The sequence below is a fragment of the Hetaerina americana genome, unplaced genomic scaffold (genome assembly GCF_022747635.1).
Source record: "Hetaerina americana unplaced genomic scaffold, ioHetAmer1.1.p SCAF_89, whole genome shotgun sequence".
NCBI classification, from domain to species: Eukaryota; Metazoa; Arthropoda; class Insecta; order Odonata; family Calopterygidae; genus Hetaerina; species Hetaerina americana.
In genome coordinates, this window is record NW_027287527.1 from 551,466 (window position 1) to 576,127 (window position 24,662).

The following is a 24,662-nucleotide window of genomic DNA, read 5'->3' on the forward strand; positions in this document are numbered from 1 at the left end:
TTGAGGCTATATTCCTGTTAAATCTATGAACCTAGTTAATTGACTAGGACCTTATTTAGTAAAATATTTTGTTTTCCAATGTAATTCGTAGTTCTAGGGCTATTGATACAAAGGTATGTGGTCTTATATTCTGAGAAACAACTACATATAAAAAATTACAGTTTTAATTTGAAAACCATCAAATCAAATTCTAAATATGACACTATTTGTTCAGACCCCACTTGGTTATAGTCACATTTTCTGCGACATAAAGGTTTCTTCATATTGTTTTTCATTATATTTGACCAATTCTAAGGCATATTAAAGCACTTTCATTAGATAAATGTGACATGAATAAATTGGAACCTGGCCAATTGTGTATTTATTTTGAATTTATCATTTTTAGGAACTGCTTGAGAAGGCACTAGGAGGTCTGAGGCATAAGCTACAAGGTAGTGGTGCATCAAACTCAGGGAATCTTATTGGAACCTCGCCCAGGGACATGGGAGCCTCAAAGGGGGGAGCCAATGCTTCTCCAGTGGACCCAGTGGAAGCTGAGCGCTATAGGAAGCAGCAGAGGATGCTAGAAAGGGAACTCAGCAGGGTGAGACAGCTGCTGGCTCACAATTCAAAGGTAAGATTTTAATATAGTAATGGGACCTTGATATCCGCAATATCTCAGGATTTATTTCTTCATAGTATCAAAGTGTTCATTTCTCAATAGCTCCATGCTACTTCAGGTTTGGTTTAATGCTTAGTACCATAAAAGATTTTTTGTAGAATGTGGATTAAAAGAAAAAAATGCAATGCAAGCTGGTGGAGTATTGTTCAATTGAAACTGTATAATTTAGGTTAGTAAGCTTCCAGCTTTAGTCTTGTCTAATCCAACAGCTTTTTTGATTGTGCAAAATATTAATAGAGGTTGTACATATGTCAAGAGCCATCCCCGTTGGCTATGGACACTAGTCATTGTGCTGCCTATGTAGAAGGATAATACATAGCTAGTAAAATGTGATATGATGATCAAAGTTTAGTGTAGTCCATATTTGATCAGATTCTTATAGATTTTCCTCTGGCTGTAAAAATTTAGATATGTCTAATCTTGCCTGATTAGACTTATAACACCATTGCTAGTTGAAACAGTCAGGTTCATTATTTATATTGAGTTGCAAAGTGAACAAAAAATACAGTTATGAGTTTTCAGTTTTTAGTAAAATTATAGGGATAGGTTACCGTAAATTTGAATTCATTTTATTTATTTTATGACTTTGTTGGGTCTAAATTGAGACTTCATAGGCCCTTCTTCCACCTAAACCTTATACATTACAATAAACATAATCATGATCATCCATGTTCTAGGTGGAGGAAAATCTACCTAGGTAGGACTCAAAATCATGATCTCTGGATTGGCAGGTGATGGTGTTACCTGGCCGCCACTGGGGCCGGCTATATTTATCAGGGAATGTTATGTATTTTTCTAATATATTCATGCTAAAACTTTATTCACACATTTTTGAACTAAAAATATCATTTTTAATTCCACTTGATGGTTTAACACAATAAATGAGAGTTTTTTGCAAAGGAGATATTTTTTGCTCCAGGTAAAATTGTAAACAATGTTACCAGATCAAAAAATTCATTTTATTAATCATCACTGTAAGAGTCAGATCTGACCCAATAATTCATAATCCATACAATAAGTTGAAGTTTCCAATTTGAGCAGGTATCATTGCTGAATTGGGTCATCAACAAGACTTACAGCCTCAAAAGTTGTTCAAATAAAAAGTGCTTGGACCATAGACTAAGACATTTGGAGCCATCCACTCTTCACAATAATTTCCTGAAATGTATGTACATATTAGTTTACCTTCTCAAAATTCTTAAATTTTTCTAAAAAATCACAATATGGAGAATCTGAAGAAAAAGCCGTGAGAAAATGAAGAAGGAAGTGTTTCTACAACCATTAGTCCTATAACATTAGAAGTACCTAAAAAGAGCAAAAAGATTAAGTTAACCAACTATTACTCTGCTGCTCTTTCAAACCACAATAAGAAATTGGTCCAGGATAGAGTTAGTTTACAGTGGCTTTTTCTTGTGCCTTTCTTTTGGTTAAAATGTCCAAGCCAGGGAAAATAAAACATGAGCAACGGAAATGCACTGAATCTGTGTAGATAGAATGTTTGCAGAAACATGAGATGAGGTGGGAGTGTAGTGCCAAGGAAATAAAAATATGGATTGATATGTCCATGCATAAAAAATACCGCTGGGTTTTATTTTGTGCAGAAACTTGAAGAGACAGTGGCAGAAAATGCCCGGTTGGAGCAAGAGCTGGTTGTGCTACGGCAAAAATTGCAGCTATCTCGGAGAACGCTGGATAGCCATGCAACATCCCCATCCCCAGCCTCCTCCTCGATGACAAACCCGGCCTCGCCAACGGGAGCCACTGCATCTCTTGAAGCGGAACTGCGTCGCGTTCAGTCAGCAGTCGGAGATTTGCAACGGCAGAGACATGAGCTCAGTGTCCAAGTTCGACAGCTTACTGAAAAGAGCCATTCATTGGTGGAGCAGATAAGACCTGGGCCCACAGGAGTTGCAGGTGGGTGTATCAGTGTTTTTACATAGTTTCCATTAGATTTAAAAAGAAATCACTTGGGTGGTGCTGGCATAATTGAAAAATAACCAACATATATGAAATATGAAAGTTTCATAACCCAGGTTGAAGGGTTAATTCAAAATTTTTATCTAAATTTAGTGTTACCATATGTCCTCATTTTCTCAGCAAAAATGAATGACTATAAAAAATTTTGGAAATTCTTATAATTGTCAATGATTGGTTAATATGATGTAAAATTGATATAATTCCTCCAATACTATTCATTGTGTTATTATTGTGTGAATAGTGTCTGCAGTCCTTGAAGTAAAACCATGATAGTCACAAGTTGTGTTCCAAGTCCATATAATTCTTTTTCTGTCAGGTTTTGTTGGCTAAATGTAAACTAATATTTAATTTAAAATATTTTGTGCTTATTTTTTTAGAAAATTTTATTTAAAATTGCAAGTAATATGTATGCTGGTAATGAAGTCATAATTATTTCGTTTTTCATTGCTTCATGACCATAGGTACGTTCACTTTATATTTACATCCTCATTATTGTTTTAGGGCAATTTCAATTTCATTGTCTATGTGCCTGTTTCATGCAAAACCATGCTCCATATCAAAGTTTTAATTAGCTTTTTCGGTATCTATACTATGAGAATAGAAATTTAAGACTACTGAAAAAATTCCTGATACTTTGCATTAATTTTCACTGACTTTAGAATGCCTAACCAAAGTTGTCAAACACATATATAGAAGGACATCTTGTATTATCTTTTTATTGAATCAGAGTGCATATATTACTTGTTAAGTAAATACTTCTCGATAAATTACCAAGTTATATCTGCAGAAATTTGTCTTCCTTTGGTCATACGAGGCTCGTACACCATTAAGAACTATCATAGGTGGAAGCTGTTTTGGGAATATGTAAAAGAGACGTACAGTTTTATGGAATTTCTTGTCTTATAAAATCATATAATAGGAAAGTAAGCTGATACCTATCATAACCTCATCATTCACAACTGAATTAAGCCTTGAACTAACTAAAATGCTCATGTTTTCCTTGTTAGGTGCTGGGCCCATTCCAGCCAAGAAACGTCACCATAGTACCTGGATGGAAACTGATCTTGACTCAATGGAGAGTGTAGACTGTGGGATAGAGTCTCCAGGTCAGGGATTATCCCCGTCAAGGGGCCTGCCCATGATCCAATCATTTGTACATTCGCCCATGGAATCAACACCTCTCTATGTGAACACCACCTTGGGGCAGCATCCAGAACGGGAAGACATTGGTAGGAGGGCATTAGAGGATCAACAGTCAATAGCCAACGGTTATGAGTTGTCAGAGGGTGACGCACTTGAAGAAGCTCAAGGTTACCAAGCGATGGATATCAGTGAAGCAGATGATAGGATGAAAAGGTTTTATGGTGAGTAGGATCTGTTTTTTTATTAATTGTTTGGATCACATATTTTATCTGTGAATTTGAGGATTTCTTAATATGTTATGACCTTATTTCAAGATAAGATTGTTAGTGTTAAAAATGTAATTAGCATTGAAAAAATATTTTTAAATGAGAAATTTGGTAAAGAACTTGCTTTCATAAAAATATTTTTTTAGATTTCACAAAAGCTTTTCATAAAGTCCACTAATTTATAACATATACTCAGCTTTCATAGTTCTATTGGAATATATCAATTGAGAGCTGTTGGAAGAATATTTAGTTGAATTCAAGGGAAGCATAACTTATTCACAACTCACAACCAACAGGAGCATGTATTAGTGCATTATCATATATCTAACTGTGGTACAATTTTTTTTCCTTCATTACAAATACTCCCACTACATATATTTATTATTTTGCATTTAAATTTAATTTTAAATATTACTGTAATTCAGTTCAAAATATATACTCTAATATAATATTATTCGGATGTCATGATGTGAAGGGATATGCTAAATTTTGCAAGGAAATTCTCACAGGAAATTAAAAAGTATAGGTTATATCAAATTGAAATATTGTGCTGATATTTCTGGAAGATGTAAAATTATGCATGAAAAATTAACAAAACTCATTTAAGAGAATGCAGGCATGAAAACAAACTGTGTCTTTAACATTGAATGTGTTGTAATTGATGTTTACAGGTAAAAACGCAGAGAGGATTTAGGTACTATTGAATTACACTGCTAAATGAAGAAAAAACAGAAATCACATATGTCAAATCAATATCGCACTGTTGTTTTTCATGTAAAAGAGCAGGGATAGCAGGTTAAATACATGGTAGCTTTTAAATGATTATGTGGCATGATCATTTTCAGGACAGTGGCAATGACAGAGATTTCTGACCATTTTCTGGAAAATTATGCTCTCCCCATATTCTGATCTTATGCATAAACAAAAGTCTGTTGCTCTTTCATTCTCATTGAAAACTCCCATCTTAGTAGTGAATAGAAATTACATCACCATGAATGTTGCTCATGATAATGATTTAACGGTACTCTTGGGTTTAAAAGTGAAAATTTGTCATCACTTCTCTGGCTGCTGCTGCTATATTTGTTGCTGCGGCTGTCAACTAACCCCGAGGACTATAAATCTTCCGCTATAAATTGCTCCAGCAGGTATAAGTTAAAATAAATTGATATTGTAAATGGAGGTAATGTCATTCTCTAATTGTAAAAGAATTAAGTTAAGTCTTAGATTATAAATATAAAAATTTCAATTATGGAAGTTTTGTATTGAAAAAATTAAGGTGGATAATGATATTGTGTCTTATGACTGATTTATTAATTATGATTTATAGAAAAGAGGATAGAATGCATTACTTAGAGCAATTAAATGAGGCAATGTTTGTTATATTCAGACATAAGATAACAGTATAAATACTATGAAATTTAATTGAAAATTGATTATGTGATTACTCTTTAGCAATCAAACTACAAAAAACTTTCACATAATCTATCATAATTCTTTTCAATTCTATTTTAATTCATAAGTTACCATTTTTGAGATATGATACATTTCTGCAGGATTGTATTGTATGTAGATTATAAGGATCCAGGATGTGGATTCCGAGAAGATTAGGGAAGATTATTTGTTCTACAAGAGAAATTTCAAATAAGTGACAGGATACAATCATCAATCAAGGTTCCTATTTTTCTACCTGTTTTAAAGTTTAGTTGTGAATGGTTCCTAATGCCTAATTATTTCTAAGATTATGGAAACTTCCTGTAGTTTTCTTCATAACTTCTGTCTGCTTTTATGCTGTCTAAAAAGCCTGGTCCCTTTCTTCCACAATCCCACTAACTCAATGCTCTCCTTTCTATAGCAGGATTAAACGTAACTTCCTCTCTTTTCCCACCCTTTTCAAAAACTCCGCTTTCCCTCCTCTCTGCCCAACTGATTTACTTCATGCTCCACCACACCCACATCTCGAAAACCTCCAATCTGTGCTCATCTTTTTGCCTTAAAGATCAAGTCTCACATCCACAAAGCACTCTGCTCCATGTTAAAATCTTAACTGAATCTTCTCTTCACACTTTTGCCCAGCGTTGACAGGGTTTATTGGAAGGAATAAAGTCTTCATTTGGGTAATAGCAGGAAAAATGGATTATCAAGATATGAAGAGGTGAATGTATGAGAACAAGTAATGCTGTAGAGTGTTGAATTGACATCTTTATTTTATGATTACCCTTTTAAATGAACAAATTTGGCAGTTTCACAAGTTTAGATTCGATTAAAATTTATCTTTATTATTTGGTTAGCATGCAAACCTATATTCGCAACATTTTTGAGAAAATTCAAAGCCAACTAGAATTCAATATCTATGTTTGGTTTCCCCTCTTGCCAGTGGTACAGATGGAATAGTTCGAAGGTGAATGTGCACCTTCATAGATTCATATTTTTAAAGTAAATATGCGTGCATAATTAACTATAACGTACCTGTATATCGAAATATAAAGTGGAGATGGTGTTACTTTGTCGTCAAGCGTATCCTTTTTTTTAGTATTCTGTCTAATGAGATACAGTGATGCAAAGATTTTCCCAGGATCCTTTTCTTCATCAGCTCACCGTTTTCGAAATTTTCACGGCGAACAAGGATCCTGCTGTTCTATAATAGCTCTCCATTGAGCCAATTTCTTTTTGTGGCTTGCAAGCGCAGCAAGTGAATAATAGTTGACCGATCGCGTTCCGCGGTTCACAGGAGAAAATCTACCACAAGTCCCATTCGTGGTCGTGAGAAATTTCTTGTTTTTTCACGCCCTCGTCTTCGGTTTCCCCGCATTTCCACATCGTACCTCCCCCCCTCCCCTCGCAGTAATCCCTGCGAATAGAAAATTGCATTTTTAAGGGGCGTTGATTATTTACGAATGCGGGAAGATGCTCTTTTTTTCTCATCACAAACGGCGAGGTTATTTTTTTCCCCCAAGTCTCAACGGTAGCCAGGGATCATTCAAGCTTTCAATGAGGTTGTTAAGCTTTTGGAAAAAAATCTTTCGAAAGCTTTCAAGGAAAACGATGAGATGTCGTACTCTTCGTATCTCGAAACCCCTTCGTCCTGAAGGCGAGGTGATAAAAGATTAAGAGGAGTTAAATCCGTGAAAGTTATACTTGAAAGTTTGACGATAAATGTGGAAAATCTCCCATTATTTTGTCTTAAAATTCATAAAAAATCGACACCTCTAAAATTATTGTTTGTAGTGCAAAATCTTGTGTTCTCTTAGCCGATTTTCTTAAGTTTATACATATTCGGTCGTTTAATTTTTCAGTTTACTAAGAAGAGAAAGTTGATATTATTTGCATTTTAATACTCGAAATAGTCACAGTTCTAGTAAAGCGCATTTGCTTCGTCCCACATTTATACATATTCTAGTTATATATCGTTTTCATAATTTCAAATTGACCTGAATTTATTTCTGTTTTTTCATTCTCTATAAAATAAGTTATTGTATGAAAGTTGGTTAAGAAGCTGCTCAAATTATATTGCACCAATGGAAATCATTCCTAAGATCATCTTCTGTTCCTAAATGTTTCCTCTTAAACGAACCTCGGATAAAGTGTTTCCATGAAAGGAGTAAAGGCCATTATTATTCTTAATTAGGTTTTTGCAATGCTCCTCGACGGCTGAGGTCGTATTTCCATGAGCGTAACGATGAAATACCTATTACGTAAATCAAAATTGCCACAAATGAAGGGGAACTCGATTCGAGACCCTTTCGTATCAGTTGAAGAATCCATTATTCATCTAGCTTTAAATTAATTTCCTTCAGTCTTTGACTTTTCGCGCATATGTCAAATTTTTGTGCTTTCGGGCAATACCGTTTCTCAAACTATTAGGTATTTTATGATTCAAAATATCTGGCCGTCGTGGGTATGACCGCGGTTTACTCTTTGTAAATCAACAGGTATTTGAAATGGACATCCGAGCAGCGTTATAGAGCGCTGCATCTTTCTTCCGAAACATATTTTCGTCTCTCAAATTCCAACCTACCCCGTAGTTCACTCGTTCCTCTAAGAGCAATAATGTCGACGAAGAATCGACTCTTGATACTCCACAAATGTAATGACTTCGGCGCCTCGCACCCGTGGGATTCTTTTGGACGGCAGAAACGCACGCACTTTACAAGGACCATTAAAGAAAAACCGGAAAATTTACGCGCAGTTTCCACTGGCGCCCGTGGCGACCAAACCATTGCCCGGAAGTCGGCGTAAATCGGAGTTAAGAAAATAAAAGAACACCTGTCATTGTTGTGGTGGCATTGAAATGGTCGGCGGATGGGAGGAGGAGGGGGAAGGGTGAGTTCTTCTCGCATTGTTGCTGCGACGTCCACGTGACGTAATGCGCAAACTTGGTGAGGGCGCCCGTTCTCTGTGGGAGCGGATACGGGTCAGCGATGACGCCACAGGCCACCGCGGCGGAGGAAGGGGCGGGAGAGAAAGAGAGAGAGAGGGCACAAGCGGCGGAGACCCGCTCTGCTCGGAATGCCAGTTGAAATTCTAGACGCGAACCTGAGAGTACCCACCTAATATTCTCCACATTGAGACGCGATGCGCCCTGCGCATTCGCCGGACGGGTCCGGACATCGGAAGATCGCCGTCGTTTTCGGAGAGCGCCACCACCTAATCGTCGTGAGTACTTCCTTCCACTCAAATAGTCTCGTTATGCGAAACGGTGCAGTAACGCGGGAAAATACATTTGACTTGGCCAGGATTCTAACTGACCGAGTCTCCCAATTGCCGATAAGTTGTGTCACGAGCTGCCTCGTTCTCACTTTTCGAAGAGGAATGGGGATCAATGGAGAAAATCTAAACGGACACGAAGAGCGCGATCTAACCGCTAAGACTATTTAGAAAAGGCTGTCTATTTCATTTTTGACACTAATGTGATTGTAACTTTGTTGAGGTTTGGCTTCGATCACTATTCATAACAAAAATAAGTTTTTCAAACTCTGTCATTATCAGTCATAATTGATCATCAGTCCTCATTTGATTGATAGATCTGGCGAAGTTCTATTAAGTATCTATTTGATAAATCTTTACGAGTATACATTTGTATTTGATTCTTTTGACTCTTATTTTGTTAAATATACTATAACTTGTAGTTCTTTCATACTTTTTTATATATTTATAATATTGTAATTTTTGGTATACTATTATAAGTAAAATACGCCCTCAGCGATTATCTTCATCATCTGGCGATTGTCGAGACCGGTCCTATTTCGTGAGTTCAAGTTTTGTGACGGAAAGTACACATGTAAAATAAACATGTTCTGTGATATTACGTAATTCCATCGAATGAACGGGTTCAATCCGCCGATGAAATTATAAATACTGCTCACATACTTGTTTTATCGGAAAATTAGACTTAACGAAAAAAATCAGAGTAATTTGATCCAATGGTGGTAAATTTAAACGTTCCTTTTTTGCAATTACAACTTACGATCACAAAATCTTCTAATTCCAACATACTGGATGCACAATCTTGGCTTTTATCTTCATTTTCCTCAAATGAGCACCATATAAAACAAATTCGTAGCTCGTAGGATGGTGCCTTGACACTTTCTAGCATAACGTGGCGATACAGTGAGACGAGTGTGATGTAGACATGGCCCCCGCCCACCTTCCTCTTGCAAAGCGAAGACATTTATAAAAAAAGGTGCGATTTTTAAAGTCACGTATCTGAATGGGGGAGTCCGAATAAAAATAGTTGAACCTAATGCAATATCATATGTATTTATCATATTAGCTGCCCAATGGTTTTGACCGCTAGGTTAGAAAGAGCCCAAGGGTTGTACAGTACATTGAAATATTAAGTTTCTCCCGCTAAGAAAACCAAAGTTGAATATCTTAGTGGAAGAATGAAGACAAAGTTCACTGCATTCAGTTTTCTGCGGTAAGTGCTCCAAAAGTTGAGTTCACATTTCACGGTTTCTGCTTCCGCGATCACCATGCCTTGAACGAGATTCGAACATACATGCGTCGCGTGACTTGTCGAGTGCTCTCTCGGGAGGGATAGGGCGGTCGTCTTTCGAATGCCTATTTGGATCTAGACATTCGGTGTCTTCAAAAATGAACCGCTCATCTCCGGATGGTGCCTTACTGCCCTTTTTTTTTAAGGGTGAGCATTCCATGTATGGTGCCAATTTAAAAGTATGTGGTTCACATCCTGTCGTCAACGCTTTCAAGTGCGAATTTGGGACGCTTGCGTTTAACCTCTCCAGGCACGAGCCAGGAGTGTATTTTGACGACCACGTCCCTCTCTTGACTGTCATCGAATTTTAGTCCGTTTCCCATTCATGGCACGCGGGTGAACGATTGTATTCATTTATTCAAGGTGACTTATTGTTATGCAAGAACTAAATGGAGTCAACATTTGGAAATACATAGTATATATCACTCATTCCTGAGCATATTGATTGCAGTGAATATTTCCTATTGAATTTTTCATGAGATTAATTTAATGGAGATATTAATTCCGTCTGGGAACGGCCTCACGATTTATACGGATTTCTCTGATTGTAATCTATTTCGTGGTTTATTTATCGGTAGATTATTTTTTTAATTATTATAATAAAAGTTCTGTGGGTTGAATCCAGAGTTAACTCTGCGTCAATTCTCTGGAAATATGCTTTTAACCATGTACTTTGGTGAAGTGGCCATATGGTATAAACGAATGCATTCCTTTATATTTAAATGATGTTCTTATCCAAAATTTCTAACACTCTCGCGTGTTAATATATTTTTATAGCAGAGGCATCAAAGATATATTTTGAAAGGAGGACGGATTTTTTCCCGCAAAATCCACCAATGTAAGCAAAATATATATTACTCGGGAGCGTGTAGGTGTATGGCATTAACTCTAGGCAATTCAAAATCATATCGAAAGCACCATGGCCGCGTGCGTTTGTTTACGCTTTGTCCTGAAGCGGTCGCTGGTCATAATGCTCGTCACGTGCATTAACGAACTCCTTTTCGATTGAGCTGCAAACCCATTACACAACAGCAGCATGCTGGAGGCTTAATGGTCGCACCGCGGCCTCAAGGACTTTCGTCAGACTTTAAGTCGAATAGTAAGCGCTTTGCGTTCTCATGTTTTAGTGATGGACTTCACTCATTCACCGCAAGAGAAGATGGTGATGAAGGCTAAAAGGTCAGTCATGCTCATTATCAGCGCTTTCTTTCGTATTTTTTGCGTCGAGAGGAATTCCCGCTGCTTCCATTCACTCTCCCTCTCACCTCGCTTTGAAAATTTTATTCTGTGAATCGTAGCCGACATACTTGTATTCTCAATGCGTACACCGAATGTTTGAGAATGAAAATTTACCATTTACGTTGTCATATAACGTAAGTTATGGTCCTAAGGTCTTCTACCTAGATTCTTTCAGCGCTCTGAATGGAGTTTTGAATTACCGCCCTCGCGTTTCTGTTAGGGTCCAGAGGTATAAGATTACCAACTCTTGACGTTAGTGTCGAATGCCATTATCCCTTCGTTGATGCGCGTTTTATCAGAAATTCCCTCCGCAAAAGATCCGTTAAATTATTTGGATATCTCTATGTGGCGCCTGCTATCCTCACTTCCTTGCGTTAACTCTGAATAAAGTCATTTCGCCCTGAAGCAATATGGAAATCTTAAATCAATATTTAGTGTTGCGGGCAAAAGTTATTTTTAAAGGTATTAAATACTCCCCTTTAAGTTAATTCTGAGCGTTTCTTTGTATAACCACTTAGTATAGCGTTGTTAAATACCGTTTAGAAGTTGCTCGACTCGATTGTTGCTGCGCATACTTTGTTATTATTTACATTATATAATAATATATAGTTGAATTTACATTTTCTAAGCTGGAGTTCAGTAATTGCTAATGCAGCCCCTCTACTAGGTTACTCGTATGTCTAAGGGATGGAAGTTCTCTGTGATAATGCCTCCACGACAACCATTGTAATTTTCACCGATCTGAAATCACGCACCCCTCTCAGTGCCGAATGGTGAAAGATAAAAAAATATACCACCACGAAGCCTACAGGAAATGAAGGAAAAAACAGTTTACATATATGAACATTGAGATTAATGCTCCTTTTCCGGAGGTGAATCGATGTCACACGAGGCGGAGCCATTTCCTCTTATTTCTCAGAGAAATTCATAAATCTCCAGCATGTTTTTTATCATGATGTAAGTCATTTCTTTCACGTATTTCAGTAGATTGGCTTTCTTCGAAATCTTCTTTTTTGTATGATAATTCGACGAAGGATCAGAATCCTAAAGAACAGAATCCCCAGAAAAATTTGCCGTATATGTTTGAGGAACCATATATAAGGTTGTGTTTACTTATATTCAGGACTCAGGGGCATCATAAGCTGTAATTTTTACTACTCTTTGTTCTTGCTCACTAACATCTGGGGACTCAAAGTCATTTCCTGTAATCTTTATTACAGCCTTCAAGCCTTCCAGTTGAGTGGATGCGAAAGGAATACTGCATATCTTGGCGCATCCCTTAGAGCAGCCATGCAAACCTCTCTTGAAAATAATCTTCGTGTTTTCAACGAGTCGTTTCTCACTGAGGCATTACCTTTAAGGTAGCACTTGGGAGAAAATTGAGGCAATTCGAAGCCCACTTTGAAACCACCTTTTCTTCCGCGTCGTCCAACTTCCTCCGTGAGAAACTGTACGGGGGGAACTCGCGCTGGTCCATGAAAGGATATTCGTCCGCTAGACAACAAAGCAGAGCTCGCAGATACCAGTCCTGAATCGTTTTAGCGGAATTGAGAATTATCGTCATCTTAATTTTTTTTTAAGTAAGAGTACAAGTGTAGCGACTCCACAGCAGTGACCAGAATGCGAATTGCCTCCGAAGTCCAAGCGAAACAGGCGCATGCATTTTTAATACATGCTTCACAAGATGTAATTTTAAGTTGATTGTCAATTGATAATTCTCGACGTTTTAACAAAATTTACATCCAATTCGTAGTCTACGTCATTTACAGGTTGCACTGCTCATTTCATAGTTTTTATGCGCTTGTCCATCCGTCATATTGGCCAGCGTATTCATTCATTTTTTAAACCTCTTCAGTTAATTGATCACTGTAGTTTTTTTTTACAAATTTAAAGCCGAATATTTTTCTCCTGTGTGATATTTTTGTAGAATTCCCTATGCAAAGTTCTCCGGGCATTAGACAGAGGGATGTACGTAATGACTGAATGACAGGTAATGATAAGTTATTGCGGCATATCGCTTTAAACTTTGGACGATTTAATTATCATCGATGCCTGTTGGCGAATCAAGTTCAGGAATAATATTAAGATTGAGAGATCTTTTAAGATATTTTATTTTTACATTAGTTTCAATCTGCATTCTTAGGAAAATTTGTACGGAAATTACCCTGCAGTTTTATAGTATAACATGGTTCCGTCATCTTTTTGCATTCTGACACTTGACTTAAATTTTTTTCTCCTCTCTAGAAGTTTATTGTAAAGTTTTATGTCAGAGAAAAGTGACTGTCCTATTTTGTTTAGATTTAATGTGCACGCTGTAGAAATTGACTCATACATCCACCACCATTACGATCATTTGGATGTAAGTTTTTTTCTCATGCGGGAAAAAATGATCGAATACTAATTGTCTTAATAGTTCATTCTTTGCGAAATATCTCATTTTTAGCTTCATCATTTTTAACTTGAGGTTCAAATAAAGGTTGATATACAAGTAAAGGTTGAATGTAGCAACGAAGTATTATTATTATTATTATTATGTTTTGAATGCATGTCATCGGGAACATCCTTTCCTGAATCGCTCCCTGTCTGATGCTTGGTGTCCGTTTTCTTTGAAATTGTTCGACCCATTTTCTTTGATGCCGCGATCTACATTATGCCAGCACTAAAATTCATCCTGCAGCGTACGCAGCGTGGAAGAAGTCGAAGTGGGCGGCTCCGGCAGGAAACTGCCCGTTTGCTTGGCTGGAACGCGCGTCTAATTACGCAAACGCAACAGTTCTCCGCGCCCTTGGACGCGATTCGTTACGCTGCGATTGGAAGACTTGTCGTCGATCGGCGCTGAGATTTACGCAGGAAGCAATTTTTGCTGATTTCAGTTTTCAGAAAAGAATTTCTCTTCGTCCATAGTATGGCGCATATGAATTATAATGATATTTCGGCCATAATCTTACACATAATAATGTTGATGATGTACCTATTTTACACACATTCACGATTCTAATATTACGTACGTCATAACTTTTGACCATAAATACTGTGCTGTTTTTGACTTAGGAGCTAATGAATTAAGTTCATGATGATATACTCCCTTCGGGGTGGACAAAGAGCGAACTGAAATTTTTAGAATTTTTGCTAATAATATTCATAGATATTTTTATTATTAATTATGTATAACAATTATAGAGCGGCCTCAACAGTTCCAAAGTAGCGGATGGCTCCTACATCAACACTACCCTTCTGCCCACTGTGCCCTATACAATCTGTCTCATATCTGTGCTCACTGTGCCATATCCAGGAGTTCCTTGCTTAGAAAAATATTCCTATGGTGCTTGTCTCGTCCTACAGGCGACTCTTACCTTGAAATGGACAAATTGCTGTCATTTTCATTTGAGCTAAATTTCTGAGATGTTTTACGGAGAGTCCCGAAAATCACTGCTATTTTCTGGTGATTTTCGGTTTTATAAGTGTAATTTTTCAAGTCTGCTTTAATAGGAATTCCAGGGACAGCGGAAAGGAATTGACCTTGGACTCACGGGAAGTCAAACAAAAAATGTTCTAGAAATATACATACATATGTATATATTTATATATTATATATATATATAATATATATATATATATAATATATATATATAATATATATATAATATATAGATATAATATATATAATATATATATATATATATATATATATATATATATATATGTATTTATATATTCTAAATATACATTAAAAAATCTTAATATCAAATACACCAAAACATATAAAAACAAAAAATCTCTATTAAAACAAACCCGACGGTTGACGCGATTCATACTTATTTTAATGTGGCATCAGAAATTTTGTGTCAAACATTCGGAATGGAAATGGTAATCGATTAATAGCTGTGCAAATAAATTACATAAATTAAGATTCTCACCGAAAATAATTAGTAGTATTATTTAAACGGATCAGCATAATGGTACTGTCTTTTGTATTTATTGTGATATCAAAAGGAAGTAAGTACAATGAGAAAAAAACTAACGTTTTATCTCTAATGTACCTTTTAGCCTTAATGTGGTTACTTTATAAATTATAACAGGTAAATATGTACACTATTCGTGCGATTCGAAGAAATTAATTCTTATAATTTATCAATTATTTTTCGTACAACATCCGAAGAGTGATTTTTTCATTAATAATTTTAAAAAGTCAATATTCTTTACTCGAAACAATTCATTTAATATTATTCAGTTCTATTTCGAAACGGGATTCATTGTGCAAATACATCATTTACTGTCGTGCGTTTCATAGGCGCGGGTATTGCGAATACTGCACGCAATTTTTCCTGTCCACACCCACCGATAACTTCAAAAGCAACCCTTCAAAGGAACGCAGTAAACATTTGTGAGGTTTTCTAATATTTTATTGGTGACGTTCCAGGATTATTTTTTTACGCCTCCGCGACCAGTTGCACATTCAGACCGCGCGTTTAAACGGAAGATATCGCGTGAAAATGGGGAGGGAACGTAATTTTCATAGCTTCTAATTACGTTAACATCTAATGAGGACAATGCTCTCAAACCTTCATTGTACCAAACTGCACAATCCACGTTTTTCCCCCTTCTTCCCTCTATTGTACAGTTTAGTATAGTGCACCCGTTTAAAAACGACATTTTTATCTGACGTCCGCTAGAGATGACGTGAGCGGAGGAGAACATGAGTAAACTATGGCTCTTTTCCAAATATATTCAGGCAGCCCGAGGTTCCAAAATTTCCAGACTTTGTTGGTTGGGTGAGGAAGCCATGTCTGTCGTGATACCCTTTTGCACAGACCTCTGGCTGGTCTCGATGTCGGGAGCTACACCCCGGTTCATATAGGGAAACCTGAAAAGTAACGCCATATCATTATTAGTCGAAGTCTACCCTTGGCTGTTAGTGGAACTTAAATTACTATATATTCCACAAAGCTATGGATTTCAAACGAACTTAGCCCCTAATTTGCAATGCTAAACACAAAAAACCATTTGCTTCGCACTAAATCATCCATCTCGATTAGCTCTACATCATATTTTTTCCCTCCGTGGTGTCCAAAACGTCTCTTCTTTTTATTAACCTTACCTACAGTGTTTTCAGCATCACCCATTGTCTCTGGATAACTCGTCCATCCAAATTTCCTACTCCTCATTTCTCCAATCAACCTGCTCCACTTCTCTCTACTGCTGTTGCGAAAATCTTTCTTGTCTCAAAGAACATGTTCTCATAGAAGAATTGTAATCGAAAAAAATAAGAGCAGGCGTGCGCATGACCACTTTCGTTTCACTTGAAAGAGTTAGCTTTTATGTTTAGCCACCCTTATTCCTTTCACGACAAGTACTGTTGGTTACTTATGGAAACAGTGACAAAATGTTATCAGAATGCCGGTTTCATGACCTTTGGGTTTCTGAAGATGAGTACGTTGTTTTTTTTCATTTTTTCAATCCGTTGATTAGTAGACCTTCCGGGAATACTGCGAACGTAAGAAAGGTTACTATGAAGGGATGTATATTTTCTTTTTGTTTTGAAATTTAACCGTCGCTCCCGATTGACACGAAGCCCATTGTTGCTTGCCAGCTGACTCCAGAACAATGAACTATGCTCTCTTGTATAAAAAAATTCAGCATCGCCTAACGGGTCATTCATTTCATTAATCATTTCGCCCTGACTCAGAGAGACGAATTAATACACTGTGAAGGGTCACATCCGGCCTAATGGTCGCGTTTTTTCCCAGCTCTCAAATTAAGGGAATTGTTCGCTCCGACAGCGGCAAGGCTTTAATATTCGTATCGCACTACCTTGTATTTCTCACGCCGCGCCCCCCTTCCTTTGTTTGAAGCTCAGAAATTTACGTTGCCGAATTTCTATTCGGGTAGCATTGAAGGGTGAGCCATTTCGTTAAAAATTCAATCCTTTGGGGGAAACGCGTCGAAAAATGAAAGAATGTTTTGGCATAAGAAGGATCTTTTGGGATATGTTTTCTCGTTGCTCCGATTTCTATAATTATTTATCACCAACAATCTTAGAAACTCAATCAGACCGGCAGTCGAAGTCAGAATTGCTTTTCCTACTCAAAATTGGCAAATTATTTGATTGCACCAATATTTTTTTATTCTTTGTCTGTTTCGCGAAAAACTAGTTATAAAACGCCCGGTCAGTAGCACATTAGTAGCGAATTTGGAAATTATGAAAACGGTTAATAGGAATATTGGGTTGGAGAGAAATCATGATTAACAATTTTGATTTCCAATTCACTATTTTTATTCACAAGACTCGGGTTTCAACACTCCAGGTAATTTTCAGGTGAAAGTTACTTGCATGTTGGCAAATGTATATCCTTTGAGAGAAGGGAGGGGTGTTTTGGTGGGCGGGAGGTAGAGAATGATTGGTTAGGTGAAAATGCCAAATAGGTGGTAGAGAGGGGTGGAGTGGAGGAGGGTGAGGGAAAGAGCACCGAATTCGATGGTTTCAGGCTTTACTTTGTGAAAATTCATGATTCACCGCACATACTCACAAAAAATCCACTACACTCCACCGGTCTCGAAGCCTAGGCGATATAGGAAAACTGATGAACGTCGCCCATGCCCCGAAACCGCGAAAAAAATTGAATGGTGAAAATCATAATTTTTTATTAAATTACATTAAATTTAATCTCTCCAATATGGAGAGTTTCCACAAAATTAAGCCTGAAACTATACGGTTCGGAATATTGAGTGTTAATTAAATACAAATTTTCATTCGGATTCTCTCAAAAAGTTGTCTATGAATTAATTAGATTGCATCGAGTTTTTTCTGCTCATTTGTAATATGTGTATTTTATGATTATACATTTTTCTTGAACTTCTTTAAAATTAAAGATGTAGGCATTTTAAGCCTTTTGTAAAAGGTCCTCCGCGTCCTGTTATATGTGTGTAATTTTAATTAGAAAAGTAATTCAAAAATTAATTGGTTATTAAAACTCGGAAGTTTCCGACCACGCCTTTACCGTCTCAACATAATTTGAGACTGACTGGTGTAACTATCATCGGAAATACTAAATATTCGCGCCTCACAGTGGGGCAAATGTTTCACTTCACTTCAGGCATATGAGGTAGTTGATGTTATTTTCTAATTCCGACTTGAATTTGACTTTGGTTTCACTCAGTCAAGTGCTGACTTTACTGATTTCAGCGGATTGAAATGAGTAAACTCTCCCGAGATTCATCCGATGCGTTGTCATTATCACTTGGCCCGTCATGCCAGTCGATTTCGAATCTCTTACTACGAACGCGGAATTCCTGGATGAACACGCGAATCAACCTCCCGACTACCTTTGTGCCCCACCTCCGACGATGCGAATTAAGGCCGCGACCCTCAATTTCCCGGGGTTACCGCAGAAGCGGGAAATTTTCTCTCCATCACGCGAGTTCTTCACCCCCCCCCCCAGCCCCCCTTAAGCGTTTTACTATCGTGTTTTCTCCGTCGCTCTTCGCTAGCGAAAACCCCCGCGGGCCCTACCTACTCCGGCGTTGCGACGTCAGTTACATTCACCACTCCGTCCGAATTGCGCATCTGCGGAGTGGGATGCGCGCCGATGCAGGCAACTCCGGTCGACCGTAAAGGCATGCGGGAGGGGGGGGGGGAGAGTGGGAGAATAGTGGGAATTTGATTCGCGGCTGGGATCTCGGGATTTCACACCGTTATTCACCTCTCGACTCTCTCCTCGTGACATTTCGAAGTCCATATTGCCTCCGAGTGATGCGTCTTCCAGTTTTTGAGCCTCTTACTCCTGGTAACAGGACCTAAAGTTAAGAAGAACGGGAATATAAACACCCACACATACTGTACAAAATAGAACCTCTCGCAGAAGTCTTCAGTGCGGAAAATCGTAAATTTGTTGAGTTCATTTCGCGATGCAACGCGTATGCTTCCTAGTTTACCGGAGATTTGACCCGTAAAACCATTTTACTTGTATGTTCGACAAATGGGGCCGCTAAAAGAGGAAGAATACCGTAAATTCAAGAAACCGTAAATTATATCAAAACCCATATGAACTTGACCATTTCGAATTGTGCGAATGCTTTTATTGGAGGTACTTTCCTCAAAGAATGAAATTAACAATAGAAAGCTGTAGTCTTCGTGAAGATTCTAGCTTGGCTACTATACGTTCGTATTCAGTTTCCACAAATGAGGCATTCTTCCTCTTTCCTGCGTATTTGAGCAGTTATGTAATTTATTTTACCTCAAAAAATTACCTTTGATTTCTCCATAGCTGCGTATGGTTAGTTAATCATTATTTACCAGTATTTTCGTGTTATAAATCATAATAATTGTCGTAAATAAATTTTCATTTTACAAGTTCTCTTGGTCAAAGGTATATCGTTATACCTTTGTCGATATGGCCATACAGTTAACTTGGCTGGTGATCTGACTTTTTGGTTTCTGAAGCTACGTGTATCCAAATGATCATTTATTTATAACGTCTATTTTTCTTTTTATAAAGTATATTACATGTTATATTTTCTCTGTCCAACTCCCTGACTAACCCATGTGTGTATTCACCATCGATGAAAAAAGTCTTCTATTTTCTTATCCTTTGAATTCGCCTCTGCCAGCAGGCTCACGAAACGGGCCACATACGTAGTTGAACAACGACACTCACTGCTATTTTCCCAAGAGTTGGCATTTCCTGGGAATTTGGCTTGTACGAGCATTCGCCGTAGAAAGAACGTGTTGACAAAACAAACTGAAGCGCATCTTTCAACGATAACTCGAACAATTTAGAAAACCGGAATTCTATAATATTGTTTCTTTCAACGAAAAATTAGAAAATGTCATAGACTTAGTAAAATTCGTCGGAAGTTTTTTTTTAAATATTTCTGGAAAAGGATTTAAATTTTCCTTCTCATCAGTATGAGAAAGCCATTAGCCACCTTGACGACTTGACTTCCTGCAGCCTTTTTAAAACTATGTAATGTTATTCAACATATCACTTTGTCATCATCGCCATCAATCCCAAAATTTTATTCAAGCGCAGATCTCATCTCAACCTAGCCGTGCTTTCGTGTTTCTTTGCACTCACGACTGCCTTCACTCGTCTTATATATCACATCCAGGACCTTTCACTTTAGCACTTTCCATTCACTCTTCCTTCCAAAATGGTCTTCAGGAAGTTACAGGTATAAAAAGGTATAAAAAAGGTATACAGGTATAAAAGTAGAATACAGTTACCTGTATTCTACTTTTACCTCCGGTTTTAGAATGTCTCGTTAATCCAATCTATGGTTAATTTGAACGTTAACTTAATGAGCAGATTGCCGAATAATCCGATTTTATAAGTGAAAGAGATTGTTCTATGTATTAGTATATGTGGATATTGTAACTGTTACAACATCGTCTACCAGTTATTGAGCTGTCTTGATTCTATGGAAAAAGGTGGATTTTTCCCCGTGTGCAACTCCGTTGGGAAAATCGCTCCTGGTTTAAACTTTCTTATTCAAAAGTGTTACCGTTAAATGATTCTTGACGTGCAAATATATGAATACAGGAACAAAGAAATTGAATATTTACGTGGGTACATTTTTTTAATTTCAAGCATAACATTAGTACCGTTAAATCGGATGCACAAGACCAGAAGACGCTCTTGATGAGAGTTTTCACGTAGAGGAAAAGTACATAATTCAAATCGCTGTGGACCCACAAGTTTATACGTACATATGGAAATTTGATATGAATAGATGCTATTGATTTATTTTATGCGAGAACATTTAGTCTTCTCTCCCGTCCTTGCCGGCTGTAAGCCGGGTGCGCACGACCGTTGCGGGCATTTACGCTGCTCAGATGGGTGGGTGATTTGGGCTAGAAAGGGATCGGGGATGGGGAGAAGAAATTCTCCTTTATCATTCACCCATCTCGAAGTTTTCACGAATAATTACACGTTTGAGCGTATACCAACGAGCGAAACGCCGCGAGAAGAAGAATTAACCGCGCCGAAAGCCGCTGTTCATTCTCAGCCGCGCTGAAAGCCACCGTTCAGAGTTCTGTCCTCTTCCTTGAGAGAGAAGGCTTTGACCACCGTAAATTTGAAACCGAGGGAGTTTCTTTTCTTTTTTGTATGTTTCTGTGTTTTTGTCTTTTTGCACCAAGTGCTAACTTTTATGCATTATTATTCACGTCCGTGAGACTTTCACCAGTTATATATATATATATATATATATATATATATATATATATATATATATATATATATATATATGTGTGTGTGTGTGTGTGTGTGTGTGTGTGTGTGTGTGTGTGTGTGTGTGTAATTTGGGTGTATATATGTAATCTGGGCCCCAGTAAATGAACTTGGCGTTTTCGGTTTAGTCAGTTTTACCTCGGTTACTTTTCTTTCGTCCCGAGAGAGCTCTCGGAGGAAACGTAAGAATCCTCAGTCCATGAATTCATCGTCCGGGTCGTGTGAACTCGGTGAAGGTAGATCGTGTCCTGGCGTGATATTTAGCACCCGACCGTCCTTGAAAGTTGCGTCGGAAAATGTTGGTAGGCAATCATTGTGTTGGGGATTTCTCTCTCTCTCTCTCTATGTTACCTTGACGCATTTCCGTGAAATTTTCATAGTGAAGGAGTTCTAGATGCATGGAAACTCCCCCAACTCATTACACGTCAAATGACTTCATAGTATTGTGCATCACCACACATTGATGGTCATCACATATAGTATACACGAGTTTGAAACTCAGTTTAAATAAATCATTTGGATTGTTATGTATGCTCGTCTGTCAATCAGTGTGCTGGTAGATTGTTCTTAATACTTAAAGGCAGTGTACATGCCATGTTGAAGAAAGTCTATTGTATGAGTATAGGACAAAAGCTGCCTCTCTGAATCTTTAAGGAAGAAATTTTCAAAAATGTACAAAATCTACCTTTAACCGGTGAAATTCTTTTATAAATTTTGTTGAAACCCATACACCTTCGTTTACGACGTCGTTTGCTTTTGGTAACGTCTCTGGTAACGTCTGCCTCATCTCCTCTCTTCTTTTTCTCTTATCTTATGAGGAGTTCTGTGGCATCAAACACTATAGCATGTAAAAATCCTGACGTTCCTATTTTAACTGGTTCGGTTATACTAGTTATTTAATTTCCAATAAATTTATATCACAGTTTTATCTTTATCTTTAAACCAAAAAACAATTAAAAATATGGATAAATCGCATGGCATGACATCTTTCATTGTTGACCAATTTATTCGTGAATCTCGATAGATGCCAAAAAGCGCTGGTATATTTTATTAATTACCTTTATCTTTATTGGCGTCCTGGATTTTTACAATCCCGTGGTTTGGGAAACCTTTGATGACTTAGATATTGCCCGCCGTTTGGAAAAGGACAGCGAGAACTAACGCTAGTTCAATCTTTTTTCGCAATGAGGCGTAATTGAGTCATCCGAAATGTCTACTCTGGAATCGTATCCTTTGATTTGGAAATATGCGGAAAAGAAAAAAAATAGCTTCAGAGTCCAGTGAGATAATAATGTTGGCTGAAACTTGGTTTCAACGGTAACCATGCATTAGTAAGTTGTGCTCCTTGCCTCGCGTTGCTTAATGGTGGCATAGGAGCTTTTGCTGAGAAGAGTTGAGCGTGAGTATAATTGAGAATATAAGCATTGCGTAATCATCGGGCGTCTGAAACCCGGGGAAATTATATTTAAACACGTGAATGGGGCCGGAATTCCTCCCTGGTGCATGCAATTGCAACATTTACCACTTGCCCTCACATTTGCGTTCCCCAATTGGCATAGCTTATGCATAGATCATGAACACCATCGTAAGCCGTAATACATAATAATTCCACTCTGCCAAGAAATTTTGTGGTAGCTGCATTATCTTAGTTAGTGAGTCCCGATTCTTACATTTATTCTGTTTGTGGCTTATCTTTAGGCGATCATGGTTTTTCCTCCACGCACAGCGCCGTTAGTTTAACTTAGGGTAAGCGATACGTTCGGCCTCAAGTGTTCATATTTCCCAGCGAATGCAGCGAGTCGCTTGTCATTTTCTCGCAATTAGTCTTGCGCACTACACACACGCATACATACATACACACACACACACATATATATATATATATATATATATATATATATATATATATATATATATATATATATATATATACACACACACACACACACACACACACACACACACACACACACACACACACACACACACACACACACACACACACAAGATGTGATCAATAAAGACAGGACTGATTTTATAATCTGTTTATTTCGACGGATACAGATTAATCGAACTTGTCGCCCTCTAAGATTATGCCTTGGCTGACGACACACCTTTGCCAACGTTTCTTCCAGCTCTCGAACCCTGCCTGGTAAGCCGCCTTAGGGATCCTCTTCAGGTCCGCCGTACAATTAGTTGCAATATCCGCAATAGAGTCTAATCGGCGCCCTTTCAAGGTTGACTTTAACTTTGGCAACAAAAAAAATTCTGGAGCCACGTCTGGAGAGTAGGGTGGCTGCAGTGTCACGGAAGTTCCGGGTCTGGAGAAAAACTCAGTCACAATCAGCGCCGTGTGAGCCGGCGTCCTCTAGCTCCATCATTGCTGCCGTTGCACGCGGCGACGAACAGGTTAAGACACGTACCGCTGCTGCAGCGTGACGACTCGACGTAAACAACAGAACACATCTCGTTTTAGTCGTCAGACGTGCCGCTAGATGGCGCACACGGTCTGTCGTTTCGATCTGTTGAACGGTTTGCGCAGAATAAATCAGTCCAATCTTAGTTTGATCTCACCTTGTATATATACAGAACACGCGGTCATGCGTCGATTTAAATGAAGGAATGACCTCGGTTAGCAATCTCAACTAAGTCCTAACCTCCGGAATATCACGTTTTAATTTTTTATTCAACGAACTTGGAATTATATTGATAGCAGTCCCAGCAGCCTCACGAAACTTCCTCCCAGTCATGCTTTATAATCCTTCATGTACGTTTCTCTCTTAGCTTTCACATCCATTTTTCCTGTTACTCCGTCAGTCTCCCACAGTCCGATTCAGGGAGATTTCCAAAATTTCGACGTAATAAGGTATCATACTACAACCATTCCTAAATTTCAAAAGGTCAGCTCCTTCACATATTTTTATTGAAGCTAAAAACAACTGGGTGCATCAAAATATACGAGCACGGGTATCTTCTCGCATTCTCATTCATAATCATCAGGAGTTTTCAAAGCGTACATTGGTATCTTCATCACACCTTATTTCAACGTACATTCAGAAACCCCATCAGGAACTACTTTTTCACATTCTTCTTCAAAATCCATTGCCCGTCTTTTTGTTATATTTCATTGTACTTTCTTCCAATTTCGTTCT

General features: G+C 37.8%; 1 protein-coding gene across 1 annotated transcript in view; it reads left to right on the forward strand.

Moving 5' to 3' along the window:
- The window catches only part of LOC139698577 (uncharacterized), a 56,199-nt gene that overhangs the window by 8,938 nt on the left and 22,599 nt on the right, over nt 1-24,662 (forward strand). Inside the window, exons 7-9 of the mRNA XM_071597417.1 lie at nt 386-613; nt 2,263-2,575; nt 3,646-4,002. Coding sequence (XP_071453518.1) covers nt 386-613; nt 2,263-2,575; nt 3,646-4,002 — 898 coding nt within the window. The remainder of the gene's footprint in view (nt 1-385; nt 614-2,262; nt 2,576-3,645; nt 4,003-24,662) is intronic.